We start from the raw sequence: 17,703 nt of genomic DNA, 5'->3' as shown, positions 1-17,703 counted from the left end.
TGCACAAGCTAAAGGTTTCTTTTCTTCTTTTTTTTCTTTTTCGAAGAAGTGCGCGGACGGGTGTGGACGTCGTATGGAGTGGCATTTATGTTTATAACACTGCCTCTGCGGGAAAATCGCCAACACAACATGGCCGCTGGTCGACCAGGGAACGGTCCGGTACCTGGTGATTTGGACAACGAAATTCGGTCATGGGTGCCGCTGTCTCTAACCCACGTCGAATACCCTGCAGGTAATTAACGTGGAGAATTTTCCTGAGCGCTTAGTTTTCAGCCTACTACAAAAGAATGTCGAACGTTGTGTTATCGACAGCTCCTGTGGCTATTAATCGACGTGTGATCACACAGATCACATCCGTGACGTTTCTGAGGAAAAGTTTACTGCGCCGTTCATTCTTTATTTGGAAGGTTGTTCGCCGTTTTTATAGTCATTCAATTTATTTGAGGGCAAAGTATATGCTCCTAAGTAATCGTTTGCTATGTCAATGTCGATGTCTGAGCAGTGGCGTCAACTACTTATCCACGTTGGCGTGGTTCGTGTCTTATGGGAGCACACGAAAGTTAGTACAGTTGAGCTCTACAGCTGTTAATTTGGTTTGCCAGGTTGAAAGCACCTTAGAAAGTGGTTACGTAATGAATGAAAGACCGTGTGTGAGGTGCGTGCGATAATGTAAACATAAGCAACGATTATGTTTACATTGTCGTACTGTGTTTCCATTTCTCGAACTTATAATAACGAAATCTATTTGTTTCTCCAACTTTCCAGTGTTTAATCTCTCAGCTCTTCAGCTAACACAAACGCTCCAGATTTTGGTGTTTTATGTTTCGAGAACAGTGGACGAAGTTACATCACTGCAGCGCTTTGTGGAAAGTGATGTATGCAGCGTAACCGGTGTTTCCATTTTCTAGGTGACTGGCTGGGGAAGACTTTAGCCTATATTTCCCTGTCACCATTGGTGATCTTGGTGTCATTTGGAACGCTAGTCATTTTTAGAAGAGATTTGCACACGGTAAGTTGGATACATTTGTGGAGCTGTGTATTGCTTCCACGCTGACAAATGTAATGCCGGTGTCATACGGCCACTTTCGATTGCGATAGAGCTCGATCCGTATCATACTTCTTGACCACTATTGCCTCCCTCCCGCAGTTTGTGTAAAAGAACCAATCGCGACCGAAAGTGCGTCGTGTGACACCCGTATAACTCATTCCTGGCCTTTGATGGATGGATGCAAATTTGCGAGAAAGTGTAAAAGCAGTATACTGAATGACATACTTAGTGCATTTTGTTAGTGTTAGTTGAGTATTAATATAAATAAATGAATATGTCAGCTGGTTCACAATGGTTTGATTCAGATGAGTCTACTTGACTAGCAGTATCAAAAGCATACTGCTTTAGGCCTACAAGATCTCAATTGACAATCGGTCTCCGAAATAGTAGGTTATTTATTGTTCAGTGTTTGCAACTTATTGTGAGATGAGCAGTAGCCTATATCATCATTTGTTAGTAACTGTGAGTTGCTCAGGTTGGATGTGGTGTGCGGTGAAAGCCATTGCTTTGATAGGTTCTGCTATTTATGTTGATGCAAAGCTTTTAAACCAAGGGTCAGGTGGCTGCAAGACCATAGAATATCGTATAGACTCATGTAAGTGCCTCACCCATGTAAAGGCCGCAACTCCAATTCGCCAGCCCAAAATTTGAAGAAAAAGATTTCCATCAGAGAAGCAGTCTTGTTCAGTGCCCTGATGCCATGCACATGCATCTGCGAATTTCGGTCGCTGCATACTTTCGTGCGTCCCTAGTAAATGGCGAGAGCTGCACGTTGACCTTTGATGTAATGGTACATTCGGGAATCTGGGGTGTGCACTAGTTGCCGGCTGCGCCGACACGATTTTGACCAAAAGGTTTGGTTCTATGCAAGGGCTGCACCTCATCAAAATTGTGAAAAATAAATTATGAGTCTATGGTAAATACTTTCAAACCAGAAGCACACAAAAGCAAGAGGGTACAATGCAAAACCAGGTACAAGGCTACCACCGCATGTTCCTGTCAGATATGGATAAAAAGCACCAATCCTTTGCTTATAAAATAACAGGTGTACTGATAGAACAGATTTCATCATTTTTCTTCCCGACCAATCGGCAGATTCACACAATGCAATGGCTTTCTGACTGGAAATGACTATTGTAGTATTGTACTCATACCTGTGCTTGCCATCTGTGAGCTGTGCGAAACCATCTAGCCTACCAACATGCTTTGATACTACATGGCTCCAATGTGCCTACATTGAGTGAGCCATCTGAGAACTGAAACAGTTTTTGGGCACCGTTGCCAATACACTGGACAATTTCTTGCTTGATACCCATCGTGGTGCCTTAGTGGCTATGGTGTTGCGCTGCTAAGCATGAGGTCACAGGCTCCACTTCGATGGGGCGAAGTGCAACATCAATATTGTACCATGCATTCGATGCACATTAAAAAACCCCAGGTGGTCATAATTAATCTGGAGTCCCTCACTATGGTGTGCCTCATAATCAAATCATAGTTTTTGTATGCAAAACCCTAGAATCTATTTATTTTAATGTCTTGTTGGATATGTGTGTTGGTACATAGCAACCTCCTTCACAAAAGCTTGAATTGTTGTCTAACACAAAAAGCTTATGATTCTTTATACGCAATGCCTCGTGACATCAAATGTATCGGAGAAGTGGTAGAATACCTAGTTATTACTAATGTTACAAAGAAGTTACTTATGTTATTAATCAATAAGAAAGGATATGTTAATAAGCTGCAAATTTATAGGTCCATTAGTTTGATTTTGGTGTTGTACGAGATATTCAAAAAGCTAATTTTGTATAGAATCAAAGCAATTCATGATTTCGAGTCCAGAAAACAGGCTGGGTTTAGGAAGGAATATTCAAATTGATGTATGTCAATCAGGGAATTGAGAATTCTACAAAATATGATGATGCTCTATATATGGCTTTCATAGATTATGGAAAGATGTTTAATTCTGTAGATATACCAGTTGTCATGGAAGCATTATGTAGCCCAAGAATAGATAAAGTGTAATTGATTGTTAGAATATCTCGGAAGCTTCTGCAGATATAATAATTCATCATAAAAAAAGCCAAAGATACTGATGTAAGAAGGTTGTAACCCAAGGAGAGACAATGTCTCTTGCTACTTGCTGTATACTTGGAAGAAGTATTCAAAATGTTAGATTAGGACGGTTTTCAGATTAGATTACCCTGCTTAGCAATGCTGGAGATGAGTTACAACAAATATTCTGGAAGAAAACACGGGGAAGGTGGGAGATATAAATTCAAAAAGATAAGCAAAACAAAAACACGGTAAACGCAGGAGCCAACATTTCGACAAGTGGCCTTGAAAACGACAAGTCCACTTGTCGAAACGTTGGCTCCCGCTTTTACCTTGTCGTTATGCTCAACAAATAATTTAAGAACTTAACAAGCAAATTGTAAGGGTTGGTTTGAGGATTAGCCCAGTAATTAACCCCTGTAGTTCAAAAGATTAAGGCGCTTATTAGACTGGCAAGTGAACATGATTCGATGATTTGTCATCAGCCTCTTGGAGCTGCACGATAGTATAGTCAATACCAAAAGTTTACGGATAATGCGTGCCAAGCTGCTGTTAGGAACGGCCTGCAGGGTTGCCGACAAGCAAAGTTTTCTCAGCAGCTGCAGCTGCGAGCGTGGCGAGCTTCCTCGAAGCGACCATGGAAGTCTTCCCCACCTGTCGTGGCGACTCGTTTTGTGGGGACGACGGTGTGCTGCACAACACCCACCTCGGCGCCGCTATGACTAAGCGCGATCGGCGGACCAACTATTGTTAGTGAAATCATGAACGGCTTCACGGTTCGACAGAAGCAGGGGAATTCCTGGAAGGAGATGCTTTGCCGTGCTTTCTCATGAGCCTTCGAAGACGCCAGACAATGGACAGCTGCCGCGGCCGCTGTACGAGGTCAGCTCGGGGATTAAGAGGCACCTGCTCGGGTCGAGCACGGTGACCACGAGAACCCACTCACCTCGGCGTGGTCAGTGAAAGCTGTGCGAAATTGTGCTTAACCCCCCCCCCCAAAGGCTACGATGACAACACTCAGAGTTTGTAGCAGGTTGAACGGCCGTTTTTCCCTTACCTAGGGATCTAGGGAGGACAGAGTGTTTATAAGCAGCTGTTGTGCGGCTGCTGAGTGTACTTTCTTTCGCAGTCATGCTAGACTGATGAACTGCAACGTCCTTATGTAGATACTATAAATAAACCCATATTCCTCGTTCTCTATGAGAAGCAGTCCTTCCCTTCAACAGCGTCCTCAGCGGGGATAAGTTGGACGACGGCATGGGCCAGCTACCATCTATTTCATGCCCGACTCCAAACATTACACTGCCTCTTCGCACCGCATACCGGTTTGACAGCTGTTGTCAAAAGCAGTGCTTGGCTGGAAATGAGTTTTTATTTTGTTTAGTGGTGAGTCAATTTTCTTGTGCTGCAAGCTGCTTTTCTACTTCCTCCGTCTTGCGTGAAGTGCCAGGACCAGCACTGATATCAGTCCAGCGGCGTATAGCTGATGCCAGTTCCAGTGATGCTGCTGTTGAGATAGGAGAGCAGCTGCTGTGTAGCGTGTTGCGCGAAAAATAAAAAAAATAATAAAGAAAAGCCCTGTGCGGAGCAAGAAAATTTACACATCGGCAAGCAGCAAGAGGCCAGGCTGCGGGCCTGGCGCTGCTCTTGACAGTAGCTGATGTACCACAAATGTAGCAGAGAGGCTGTTGGGCACGTGCTTGCATAGTCTGTAAACATTTGCTGTTGACTGGACATTTATTTAGGCCAAGTAGCCACGGTGACCTGGTTCTTCAGAAGGAAATTTTCAGAAGAATAAAAATCGGTTAAAGAACATATGGCAAGTGCTTCTAAGGCATGACTAACGGCTTAGTGATATGCCAGTGGGGTGGAAACTTAGAGGTAACAAAGAAACATGAAGTGAAGTTAAGGTCTGTGCAATGAGTGACAGAACATAAATTTTAAGAGACAAGGAGGTGTTATGGATTAGGGAGCAAATGGGCATAGCTGATATTCTAGCTCAGATTAAGAAGTAGACTTGGACAGGTCATGAATACACAGAGCACATAACCAATAGAGTAACTAATTAGAGTAGCAGAATGAGGCTGACACAATGGAAGGAAAATGCAGCCAAGGACAGTAGAGGGTCTGATGAGATCGAGAAATATGCAGCCTTAGTAGGCTGGAGTTGGCTAATGCAGGGCAGAGAAAATTTGAGATAGTTAGCAGATGCCTGCCTCATGTAGAGGACAGTGGCTGATCATGATAAAGAAACTATTAAAAAATCTGGACTAAAAACTGGTTGAACACCTTGCGTACCTTAGACAGCTTGACATACCATACAACACATACAAGAAATTAAACATGCCTTATAATAATAAAAATATTTATGCATGAACGATACACAAGAGAAAGTACTAGCCTGCATAGCCTCTGTGCTGCTTTGCAATATTAAACATCATCATTCATGCAAGAGGTGCTGCGTAGTATTTAAGAGTAAATCTCAACAGCACCTACATTTATGACACTGTGCTATGTAGTTCAAAAGCAGGGAGAGAAACTGTCAACTAATATAGGCATTTAATATAAACAAATGAATTTACTGCACAATGTGATTGCAAAAGCATGATCAAACATGAGCTGCTATAAAGCATTTTCCACACTGAGAAACATGAAGTGAGTGTTCTGTAAAGAAAAGCTGAAACTGTTATATTGACAATATTCTCTTGCCTTGTATTCCAATCATTTATTGATACCAGTGGCAGTTGTACTTCTGTACATCATTAGTTAATGGTTCTTGATGCAGTGTACAAATATGATAATGGCTGTTTAAAAGAGACTCGTGACAATTTTTGTTTCAGATCACATTCCTGTGCGGCACTCTACTCAGCGAGGCCATAAACTTTGTACTTAAGCATGTAATTAAGGAAGCGAGGCCATACAAAGGTAACTTTTTCTCCTGGAAAATGCCTTACCTAAACGACATAAAGATAAGCTAGCTCTGTAATTGGTGTCACTAATGCTTTGCTTCTAATATGTACAGCTCGTGATAACTTCACTGAGTTCGGCATGCCATCCAGTCATTCTCAGCTCATGTGGTTTGTGGCAACATATCTGGCTTTCTTCGTTATTGTTCGGTGAGCCTGCCTTTCTACTTGTGTGTAGTGAAAGGTGATTGCCTGTATCTTTTCCTGCTATATGTTGCTCTGAAAGTATGTCATCCTTGCAGGTTGCACCATGGCAATAGCAGTTGTCCTTGGGAGAACCTTTGGAAGTGTACTGTGATAATCTGCTGGTTCCTGCTGGCAGGAACTGTTTCATACAGCAGGTATGGCCAACAGTCTTTGTAGGAAGTACATCTCCCTAAAGCAATTCAAGCACAATGGTCCTTTCTTGTGTACTATTATCGTACTTATGCATCACATTTTACTGTAGAAGGATAAACATCTTATAAATCTATTTAGGATAAATCTGAAGGTGTAAGCTTTTTGGAAAAGATAACATGTCCAAATGCTTTCTTTACTCGTGAATTGACCTGATCTCATTTAACCAAAACTTTTCTATTAAGCAGAGCAGTAGGTATGTGAACATTTACGGATTCTTACGGAGTCTAAACATTCTTCATGTGAGAGCATTGATACTAATGGCCCAGGTCAGCATTGAGACATTCAACGAAAGTTTTGTGATTAATCACATGTTTAGTTTCAGTGACACATGGCAGCACAACACATCCCTATTTAGCAACCAAGGTTAATGCCCTGATACAGGGGCACTGGCATTCTCAGCATTACTCTGGCATCTTCCATGCTTTGTTGTGGTTGCCTCATTCAGAAATGCTTGGTCCTATGGGTCATTTCAAATACTTATCTTTAGTGTACTTGCTTGACCAGCACCAAGACAAAAGACAAAACTTACCATATATATCTGTGTAGTAGCTGCACCTTATTAAATAATTGTGTGTAAAAGGCTTGGGTGCAGGGATATCATCATCTGGCATGAGGTTGATGAGATGCTGTACTTTTTATCGCCACCTTGAGGATCCTGATAAGCCAGTGCTCATTCCTTTGTGCAATCATTATGCACAGAAAGTGCAACACGGTGAGTGCAGGTTGGATAAGATGCGACAGGCTGCACATAATCTTTATGTTGAGGCTCACACTTTTGTAAGAAAAAGGACGTATTGGAATTAAGTGGTAGTTGTAAGAGATAAAACAGACGCATTAAAACTTGACTGGAAGTAGAGAGCACTGGTCTTGCTGGATAATGCAGTTCTTGCATCCACAACCATGTGGAGTATGAGTGGAGGGGAAAGGCTGTGGCTTGAGAGGAGGGTAATTTTTAACCACGGGCATTTTCTTAATATTGTGAACTGCGATAAGATTCCTGTGAGAAAGCTTTGTGTAAGTGATACTAGTATTATCCATGTCTGAATCTTTCCCTGAAGTATGGCAAATTGCTTCAGTGACAGTTTAATGAATCAAATTGTGTAAAAGGTCTGCCATATAAAAGATGTTGGACCAGTAGGCAAAAGCGTCAACAAATTGCATTCCTTTGTGACTTGCTTTTGACTCGTGTTGCTCACCATATTGGCTTGTTAGGTTGAGATCTCTGCTTTATGTGATGATGGCGTGACACCGGTTTGATTTATTTTGTCCACAGAGTGTACCTGGAATACCACACATGGGCACAGGTGTGCTGGGGAGCTTTGATAGGCTCTGTGCTTGCCTGCCTCTGGTTCTGCATAACCCAGTTCATACTCACACCGCTCTACCCTCGAATTGTTTCCTGGTGAGCACCTTGCATATGTTTGTGCCTTTGGCCCATTGGTTGAAAGTGTGTGTTAATGTGTATTATTGTACTTGTTTTGTGTAAGGTGTAACCTATTTCTGGTTTTCCTTTCTTTTTTTCTTCCCTACTGTATAACTGGTGTATCAGGACAGTTTATTCTTTTCAGAAAGCTTCTTTTTGAAATATGTGCCTTTTTGCTCATTTGTATACATCATGAAGATGATGTGGTATATGCAGCCACATTGTTTGGCCTGATTTGTTATCAAAACATGGTCATGCTCACTGTTCTACTGCAGAGGGCACATCATCCTATTTCTCAGCATTATATTATTACTTGCCAGTGATCACTGGATTTAACGTGCCTGTCGGTGGGCTTCACCTCACTTGCACTTTGCATGTATCTGTTGCACTTGGAAAACTATGTAGTTTGTACACTTGTACCATTTCGGAAAAGATACTCTTTTCGTTACTTGTGAACCTATCTTGAAATCGTTGATGACAGTAGTAATTTAACATCGTTGTGGAATTGTAGTTATGACTTTGAAGTGAATTATTTGAGCAGAACCATGGAATGGTGCTAGCAGTAATTTCCATACAAAGTGAAATGCCTTATTGCAGTGACTGTCCAATGTATCTTTTCACAACTTAGCAGCAGTAGCATGCTTACTGTAGTTTATAGGCATTTCACCAAAGGAAAGAAGACACACACACAAAAAAAGCACTAAACATGTTTGTGCATGAGGCCAAGGTTTTTATATGAAAGGTGACTAGTCTGGGCAAATGTATTGACTTCCTGTTATTATGCTGCTAAGATGTTGATCCTGTCCTTTTATTGCTACCTTATTGTATTTGAGTATGATTCAGACCAGATGCACTAAAGCAGCTACTGTGAAGCATCTGCTCATGCTGTGGCTGAAAAAAATGCCAGTGACTTTTTTTTTTTTTTTTTGCTGTGGCTACATTTGGTCAACTATCGAAGTGCTGTGATGATCAGATGCATAAACTGTGTTATCTTGACATGCTAGGTACCTCAGTGAATTGCTCATGCTGAGAGACACCACTCTGATTCCTAATGTGATGTGGTTCGAATACACCTCCTACAGAGCAGAGTCAAGGTATGTTCTTTTTTATTCTGCCTCAAGTGTAGTGTTGCTGCGTGTTACTACTATAGTGAGAAGTGAGTGAGGATACAGCATTACTGTTGCAAAAAAAATATGGGGGGGGAGGGGAATCGTAAGTGTCAAAACGGTATGAACAGTACTATTCTGAGATAGGTAGGGCCAATATTTAAGCATTTTCATAAGGTCTAACTTGAAGAAATGATGCATTGCGTAAGCATGATACCGCGTACTGTTGCAGTGACATCTCATTACTGTGAACCTCACATTGATTAATTTTCCAGATTAATAATCTGTCCCAACTGAATGCCCATTGTTTTAGTGTAAAAATACTACTTCGGTAGTGCAAGTTTCAAGACACTGAATATTTCAGAACAATGAGTGTAATGTTTCTGTTTTCTTAGTGGCACCTAAATACTAGGAATTTGTAACACAAAATATTGGGAATATTTGTTAATTGCAGAAGACTGATATAAACAGGCCACCAGTATCTTGCTAAAACTTCTGTGATGGCTTCGATTACAAATCTGTGCCTGCCTTATCACAACTATCACCATCACCTATGTTTTAAGTTGCCTAAGATGGTCTCCCCACCCCTGCTTCATCCATTATGGCGACAACAGTGTTTGCCAAGATTAATGCCACATTTTTTGCCCTCTTCTCAATGGTGCATGCCAAGCATGCAGCTGTGAGACGACTTTCTTGTAAATTTATGTTTTGTGTAGGAGATAACTGTGTAGAGGCCCTCTTCAATGGCCAAGCACTTGTCAATTTACTGTTGAAATGAGTAGTTCTCTTGTTAGTTGATATCTTGGTGTGAAATCTTGCCGTGTCTCCCAAGACAATTTTGTACCGAATTTGCCTTGAATAAACCAGAGAAAGAAAGAACGAACGAACGAAATTTTTGCCCCAAAACCATTCTAACTCATTTGCAGCTTGGTGTACTGTGAATATTTTGGAAAAGAAAACATTTTTCCTTTCATCTATTTTATTTAGTCCTCTTAAGTTACTCTTGCCCTCTGTGAAATCTGGGCTGACTTTGTTAATGTTGATGGGTGAACATCAGTTGTATAGAATAAAAATAGAATTTACCCTGGCTCAATCCAAAGTTTTTCCAACAGTGAATAAAAACTTATTCCTCTTTAGATGAAAGTGAAATCACCCGCCGTTGTTGCTTAGTGGCTATGGTGTTGGGCTGCTAAGCACGAGGTTGCGGGATCGAAACCCGGCCACGGCGGCCGCATTTCGATGGGGGCGAAATGCGAAAACACCCGTGTACTTAGATTTAGGCGCACGTTAAAGAACCCCAGGTGGTCCAAATTTCCGGAGTCCCCCACTACGGCGTGCCTCATAATCAGAAAGTGGTTTTGGCACGTAAAACCCCATAATTTAATTTTAAATTCAAAGCTGTGCTGTAATGTTCACTGTGTAGCTAAGCTAGTGGTATGGTGTATGCACAGTTATGTAATTGATTCTATTGTAGAATAATATAGATCCTTCATGGTGGCACCATATAGGTACTGCATATGAGTGTGTCAATGTCTGCCATTACCTATGGCCATCTGTACTCAAGAGCTTCCACCGTTTTAACTAAAGTTGGTTGAGTGCACGGTAACATGAAGACGAAAGAAAACACATTGTACGCACAGGCACCACTAACAACAATAATCTTTAATTCCTTCTCTGAGCCGAACAGAACTATCGTCAGTGAATGACTTCACAGATCAGGTGAAACACGTTACAACAACAAGCAAAAAAAAAAGCCAAATAAGGAAAAAGTCGAGCACCCAGAAGAACTTGGAAAGGTCAAACCATCATGGCATGCACAGAAAACTCAATTCTTTGTCACCAATGTTAGGGAAGTTTTACTGATAAATACGTCACCGAAATAGTGAATTTCGCTCGGTTTCAATTATTAGGCGAGTGACCACATTTGTTTCTGCTTATGACAACTGCTTTATCGAAAAGGGGTTTACACCCACATCGGGTGGCGATTTATTGGCCTTATTGCTATCTCTTTTAGCCGTTCATTGACGCAACGTCCCGTTCGCCCGACGTAATATCGGTTACAGGACAAAGGATATGATAGATGACCCATTTTCTTTCGCTTTAATTTTTAATTTGTTTGTCTTGGAGAACATTGTGTCTTACTCGTCGATAAAAAGGTTGGCTTCCCACTGTTTTCACACGACTGCTCAACGAAAAGGCTAACAAAGCTGTTTCAGTAGTTCTTAATGCATAGAGCAGTTTCTTTGCCTAAAGTTAAGAAGGCCCGAGCCTTGGAGCTGTGCAGTAGCATGGGTCTTGATAAGTTGCGTAGAAGTATTGAAAAAAAGTGAAACAAAATGTCTTTAGGTGCATTTTTTATGCTAACACTCACAAGGATAATGTTTGTTGAGTTATTTCGGAGAATGGCAGGTGGCAGGAGCTAGTTGCGCCATATCTGCTTGCCAGCTTTTGGAAATCTGAGACCCGCTTCTTGTCGAGAATTCTTACCAGGTTTTGGATTTTGTTAACGCTCATGCTAACGAAGGCCTTCTTGGTAGATGTGACAGACCTATATTATTCCCTGCCACATGTTGAATTGTTATACTGTGTTGAGGAATGTATAGTAGATGAATTTGGGGCTGTCAAGTTCTCTTGTGAAGCAGGTGTCTCTGTCAAAGGTTTTTTGGAATTACTTAGCTTTTACCTATCTTCAACGTTTATTCAAAAGAACAATATTCCTCTTTTACAAAATAAAGGTGTTTGTATAGGCTCCTGTCTGACTCCAATTTTAAGCGCTTTGTTTTTGCCAAGATTGACTGACCTATGTCCCAGCACCTAGAGAACCATAAGTGTATGCAAAAGTTTAGCTATGTATGCGATTTTATCGTGTTCATTGATTGTACATAGAGTATTTCCAAAATGAGGGTGGTGACATTGTATCGATTATATGCAGGTGTCTTTGTCTCCTCGTATTGGCAGTTGAAATGCCAGTAGATCATTAGATTCTTAGATGTTAAGTTTGTGTTCACTGATCACCTTACATGTTGGTGTCGTTACGAGCCCAAGGCAAATAAGGCACTTTTCGCCTTCCGTTCTGGCCATTCCAAGCTAGTTAAAAAGGGAATCGCTAAGATGTGCTATGATAATGCACCTAAGTCCTGCCATCATTTAATGAACACTAAAACTCCACCACACCTCATGGTTTTCTTGCTCTACATTGCCAGAGGTGTGGGTGCGAACCTCTTTTCGATAAAACAGCTATCGCAGGCAGAAACAAATGTAAAGTTAATCACCCAATAATTAAAGCCACGCAAATTCACAATTTTAGTGACACATTTATATATGTAAAACTTCTCTAATCTTGACTGACATATTGAATTTTCTGCGCATGCCATGACTGACATTTCCGAGTTCTTCTGGGTGCTCTGTTTTTTCTTTTCTTGGCTTTTTCCTCTTTTTTTTTTATTGTGAAGTGATTCACGTGATCTGTGATGTCATTCACTGAAGGTAGTTTTGTTCTACTTGGAATTAAAGATCATCGTTACTAGGTCCTGTATGTCCAATGTGCCTTCTTTTGTCCTTGTGTTTCCCTGTGCTCAACCACCTTTAGTCGAGGCTCACCGACAAGCCGACATATCCACTCTTGTCCACTGGTTTAGGTTGCTTCTCATTATCACTTTTTCAATTTATTGGTGCTACCAGTGAGAGTTTGCTTGTGACAGTGCTTTTGATTGAAGGCTGAAAAAATGCATTTGTGCTCTTTGTACCATCTTTACTTGATTCTAAGCACCCCCCTTTTTTCACGATCGCGAGGCCCAAAGTGAGGGGGAGTGCTTAGGTTCGAATAATCTAGAATGACCCCCCCCCCCTCCCTCTTTTCGCTGCAACATCGCAAAGAGATGGGTGCGAAAAATAACATTTCATTTTGCAAACATTCACAAGAAAAATCGGTGCAGACAGTAAACCCACCGCTTGTGTGGGATGCTCAGTCACTATCACTGCCACTCGAGTTCATCGCACTGCTTGAACCGCTGCTCTCGTTATTCCACAGCAGGTCGTCTTCCGTTCTGTCGAAGTTGTTTGTGATCGAGCAATTCTTAAATGATTTGACCACAACGTCCCCTTGGGCCCTCTTCCACGCGTCCGGAATCAGATTGTACAGATTTACCTCTCTGCACATTTTCTCCTGCTGCTTCGTAGCATTCTGTAAAGTGGTCCACATAGAATGGCCATGTGCTGTCACTTGTGTGAGTGACCGTAAATGTAGACAATTTTCAACTGCAGCTATGGTTCACTTATAACTGAGCATCACCAATGGTAAAACTCGTCCATCAACATTGTGATTGAAATTTGCGTCGCGTCTGGAATGATTGTGTGTGCTCAGAGAGAATATCTGTCATTACCCTGCCTCTTTGTAATGTATAATAGGCTTACATATGTTTTGAGCAGTTTGCACTATAGTACATCGCTGTGCATTACGATTCAGATTCATGCAGGAGCAAGAGACAGCATGGTAGCTGGAGGTGCCGCCTGTTACTTGTTATGAAGGTTTCATAAATTCAGCTTGGAGAATAAACGAAGCACATGTACTTTTGTTTTTGTTACATGAAATTTCCGAAGGCCTGACTTCACTCTCAATTCTGTATGTAAATAGAACTAGTGTTGTATGCATCATGCTTACAACTGTTACCTTTTTTTTTTGTAATGATCGGAAACATTTTAGATTATTAAATGTGTACAACTATATTCACATCAAAATGTAGCATCCAATATTGCCAATTAGTGCCTTAGTATACATTGCACTAATTCACTAGAGCTAATCATTGCAGAAAGCGAACAAATATACATACCATAAATCATTGCTTGAGCTTCAGCCTGGGTCTATACTGAGCCCAAGCCAATTTTAAATGCCATTTTAACCCGTCCAGCTTTCTTATGTACAAGATAATCTTTTTCAAGTTACTTTGAGTAGCTTGCAGTTTGTAGTTTTGATGTTTTGAACTACTTTCATTATTACAGTCAGCTTTAGTGTATAGGTTTGCTAGTGAGATATATAATGGCTTTTACAGGCGAAGCAGTTAGCCTCTAGTTGGTCGGGATTTTTTGTGTCCATGAGAAAAAAAAAAGCACATATCTCCTTTGGAATCAGGCATACAAGGCACAGCTCAGTATTCATTTCAATAAAGAAAAGTACAAAACAAGCGTCCAAACAGCACAATGGATGATAAGGCACCTGTGAACAATGTGAAGCACATTCCGTCTTCCCGCATATGTTTCCTGGTAAAGGTTATGGTTGCATAAGCTGTTCCGGTGGGAAAGGGGCAACAGCAGCATAGGAATCAGTGAGTGATGCCACGAAACTTCATATATAAAAGGAGACCTGCCTAGCAACTCATTCAGTTCATTGCAAGACCGCTATGGGTAGATCACGCAAAGTTAAGACTTTTGAAAAGCGTGAACATGATGAGTGCCGAAGAGTGCAGAATTGTAATGCTCAACAATGGTGTCGTGCTGAGACTAACTAGGCAGAACAATAAAACATTTCATATACCTATCGATGGCATGCGAGTGGTTTTCTACCAGCTTTGCTGGCCATCCACTTTCGCAGGGTCAGGATAGCGGGTCAATTTTTTGCATTAAAGGGGCTACCAGAATAAAATGGGCACTGGCTTTGAAAGTGCCTGCTACTAGTGTATGACTTTGAGCAAAATGAGAACAAGGTGAAAGCAGGGGCCAATGTTTCGATGCATTGGTTTCTGCTTTCAGCTGGTTCTAGGTTTGCTCATCGTCTTGAATTTCTTTCCATCTCCCACATACCCTGCGTTTTCTCTAGTATATAAATAGTGTCGCATAACTCTGAACTGCCACATGGCCCAGGGTACAGTTCGTTCCATCTGCTAGTCATCATCACAAGCAGATGAAGGATTCAAGAATACACGTGGCAACCTTACTGCTTTTATCTTGTTTTATGCTTGCTTTGGTGTCGTCTTTATTTGCTGTCACCACTTATAGCATCATATTGCAGCTGCAGTGATTCCTCTGGACAACTGTGAGTGGTGGCCACTCTCGTGGCAGGATGCTAAGCAAGATATGAAACAGGGAATATCACAGTAGGGTGCACATGCTTGCCCCATTAATTTGTCAGCAATGATGGTTGACAGACAGCCAGTGGCTTGGCCTTGTGCACTGCTGATCACATCTCATTTGATGCTAATAATGTCTACATTTTAGTTTCCCTGCAGTTTTTTATCGGGAAGCATTGCCTTGGAACAGTGGACTAAATTAAATTAGTGTGTGAGTGTACCTTTATAAGCAGCAAAGTGCCAATCTCCAGAGTCGACCCATTTTATGGTTGCTAGGAGTGCTTGCATGACGAGCCTCAGTGCGAGGCGGGTGCTGGCATCATACGGAAAACTATCACCAATCATTTTATGAAGTTGATCTGCACCAAAGCTGCTGTAATAATTCTTGGAGTGTTTTGTGCTTTTTCTGCATGTTCTGAAAGGAGGAGTTGTAGTACATTTGCCATTAACCCCTGTCCACCACTATTTTAAGGGCACCACTTCTGGCCACTGATTGCGACTCTCCTTTGTCGATATGGTGCCACTTGATTCTGATTGTGGTGCTGCCTTTTTTACAGGACAAGGCAACGGAAGCTTGTGTCCATGAAGTCTCAGTGACATTGGGACACTCGCCTGCGCAGGCATTCCTACACATGTCATCGGAATGAAGGGATGACAACACGACTAAGTCTTTTTTTGGGGGGACTGGGGCGGATACGAAAAGTGCAATGAAGACGTCTGTCAACAGAGGCGAGCAGATCACTCCATGTTTCAGGTGTTATGTTTGTGAAGGAATGGGTGGCAGTTACATGTCTACTTCGTATCAAATGTGCCAGTGTGTGTGCAAAGAATGCAGGCATGATAGACATTGCGACATTGTCTGCATCTGCTCCCTCAACTTTTGCATATATCGTTCTGCCCTGTCATTAACCTTATGTATCTTCAGAACCATTGGTCCAACGATGATCTCCACATATTTTGAGACTGGTTGTGGCAAAGGAATAAAGCCAAGCCTTTTCATCCATCACCTTTGTGTGTGTGCATCACTTTGATTGTTTTGTCTTGACAACCACCTTCCTGTTAGCCTCAGTCTTATGGGATGCTTCCTTTACTGACATGCTTGAAAGCGTGGCTCAAAGTATTGGTCTAACAGAAAACTGGACTAACAGTACGCATCATTTTCTGTTTCAAATTGGCCTGAATGTGTGTTGTAAAAAAAAATTTGGGGAAGTGAGGGGCTTATTTTAAATGAACCAACCATTGAGAAAGTGAAGTCTGAACACCCTAGGAAATCATGGTGTTAATTGCAGGCAAACTTGAAATTTCATGTTTGTTCTTGTTCAGGAGAATGAAAAAACGGTAAAGGACACATCCGGTGCATGTCACAGAAGGTCTGTTGAACAACTTGCTGCGCTACCTAGTGTTGATTCGAGATAGCGACATTCAAGGAGCATATTGCACATGTCTGTGCTGTGTATGTTTTAAGTGCCACTTTACTTTTCTAACCTACAATGTTTACAATGGCTTAAGGACATCTAGAGCATTCAGAGAAATGTTGCTTAACCCTTTAAGTGCCACGTGGAGAATTTAAATGTGGCGCAGTGTTACCACTGATGCACAGTTCTAATTTTACAGCAACAGCCTTTTGTCGTGTCATATTTAGTGCTTGTGGCTGACAGTGCCATAACAGGCAGCAAAAGATGGGTGCACAAAGAATAAGTGACAACAGAAGGAAGATGACTGAAGCCATCATTTTGCATGAAATATGACCACGGCCTCTTTGGGCTATTGAAAGAGCTGCTGTTAAAAAAATTCTCCACTAAGCCTTTACATTTTTTGCACTGTGCTTTAATTCGTCGTCCTCATGCCAAACACTCCATATCAAGAAAACTGGAGTTACTACGATCATCAAGTTCAAATGCAGGAATGCTACATTTGAAATGGCTGTCTGCAGCCACCAGCGGGATTAGATCTCGACAGGCTTTTTTATTGTTGAAGGCAAGGAATGCTGCTGTTCATCACCTATGCAGCAGAGTGCTTGTCTAGTTTATTGTGAAAGTGCAGTAGAATTGATGGAAATTGAAAGTTAATAGCTACGTCATTTATTCTTAATCTGCTTAAGAAAGGGGGCGGGGGGGAGGGCACACAGTAACTGAAGATGGCATTTTCTAATATTTTTTTCTTCTAAATTTTAATTGGCACTTAGAGGGTTAACATGTGTGCATAATGTAAGAGTTAATAGTAACAACATGCGAAGCTGGACAAGCACATTTTCTTTATTGATATTTTAAACAACTACCCCGCCTGTGGCAAGCAAGTACTGCCTTTTAACCTGCTGCCTTTGTTGTTGAGCTTTTTATCTCCATTTAGTATATCTCAGTCACTAATTCTCAAACAATTCTGAATATCTACTTGACAGAAGGAACTATGATGCACTTCTGCACAAACTTCAGGATTGTAGAAAGTTGGTTATGAATTTTTGATGTTCGTAATACTTAGAGTACACAACTGAGAGAGGACTACGCAGACAAGCAAAATGTATATTAGGCATTGACTGTGTACCGTTTGAAACGAGTGTGTTACTGAACACTGTTCTGTATTCAGTGTACAGCATTTCAACACCACCTTGAGTGATGTCCTAGTTGCCTATTTCCTGGACCATTTTCGT

General features: G+C 41.4%; 1 protein-coding gene across 1 annotated transcript; it reads left to right on the top strand.

Moving 5' to 3' along the window:
- The first annotated feature begins 66 nt into the window (after positions 1 to 66).
- On the top strand, positions 67 to 16,062 carry LOC135906053 (dolichyldiphosphatase 1-like). Its single transcript, XM_065437202.2, has 8 exons — positions 67 to 232; positions 909 to 1,009; positions 5,941 to 6,025; positions 6,123 to 6,216; positions 6,309 to 6,407; positions 7,739 to 7,867; positions 8,893 to 8,982; positions 15,614 to 16,062. Exons 1-8 carry the CDS (start codon positions 88 to 90, stop codon positions 15,651 to 15,653), a joined length of 783 nt encoding a protein of 260 aa, XP_065293274.1. The 5' UTR covers positions 67 to 87; the 3' UTR covers positions 15,654 to 16,062.
- Positions 16,063 to 17,703: the final 1,641 nt, after the last annotated feature.

The sequence above is a fragment of the Dermacentor albipictus genome, chromosome 1, assembly GCF_038994185.2.
Source record: "Dermacentor albipictus isolate Rhodes 1998 colony chromosome 1, USDA_Dalb.pri_finalv2, whole genome shotgun sequence".
Taxonomy (NCBI): Eukaryota; Metazoa; Arthropoda; class Arachnida; order Ixodida; family Ixodidae; genus Dermacentor; species Dermacentor albipictus.
The sequence above is the reverse complement of the archived record's forward strand: the minus strand, read 5'-3'. Positions and strand labels throughout refer to the sequence as shown.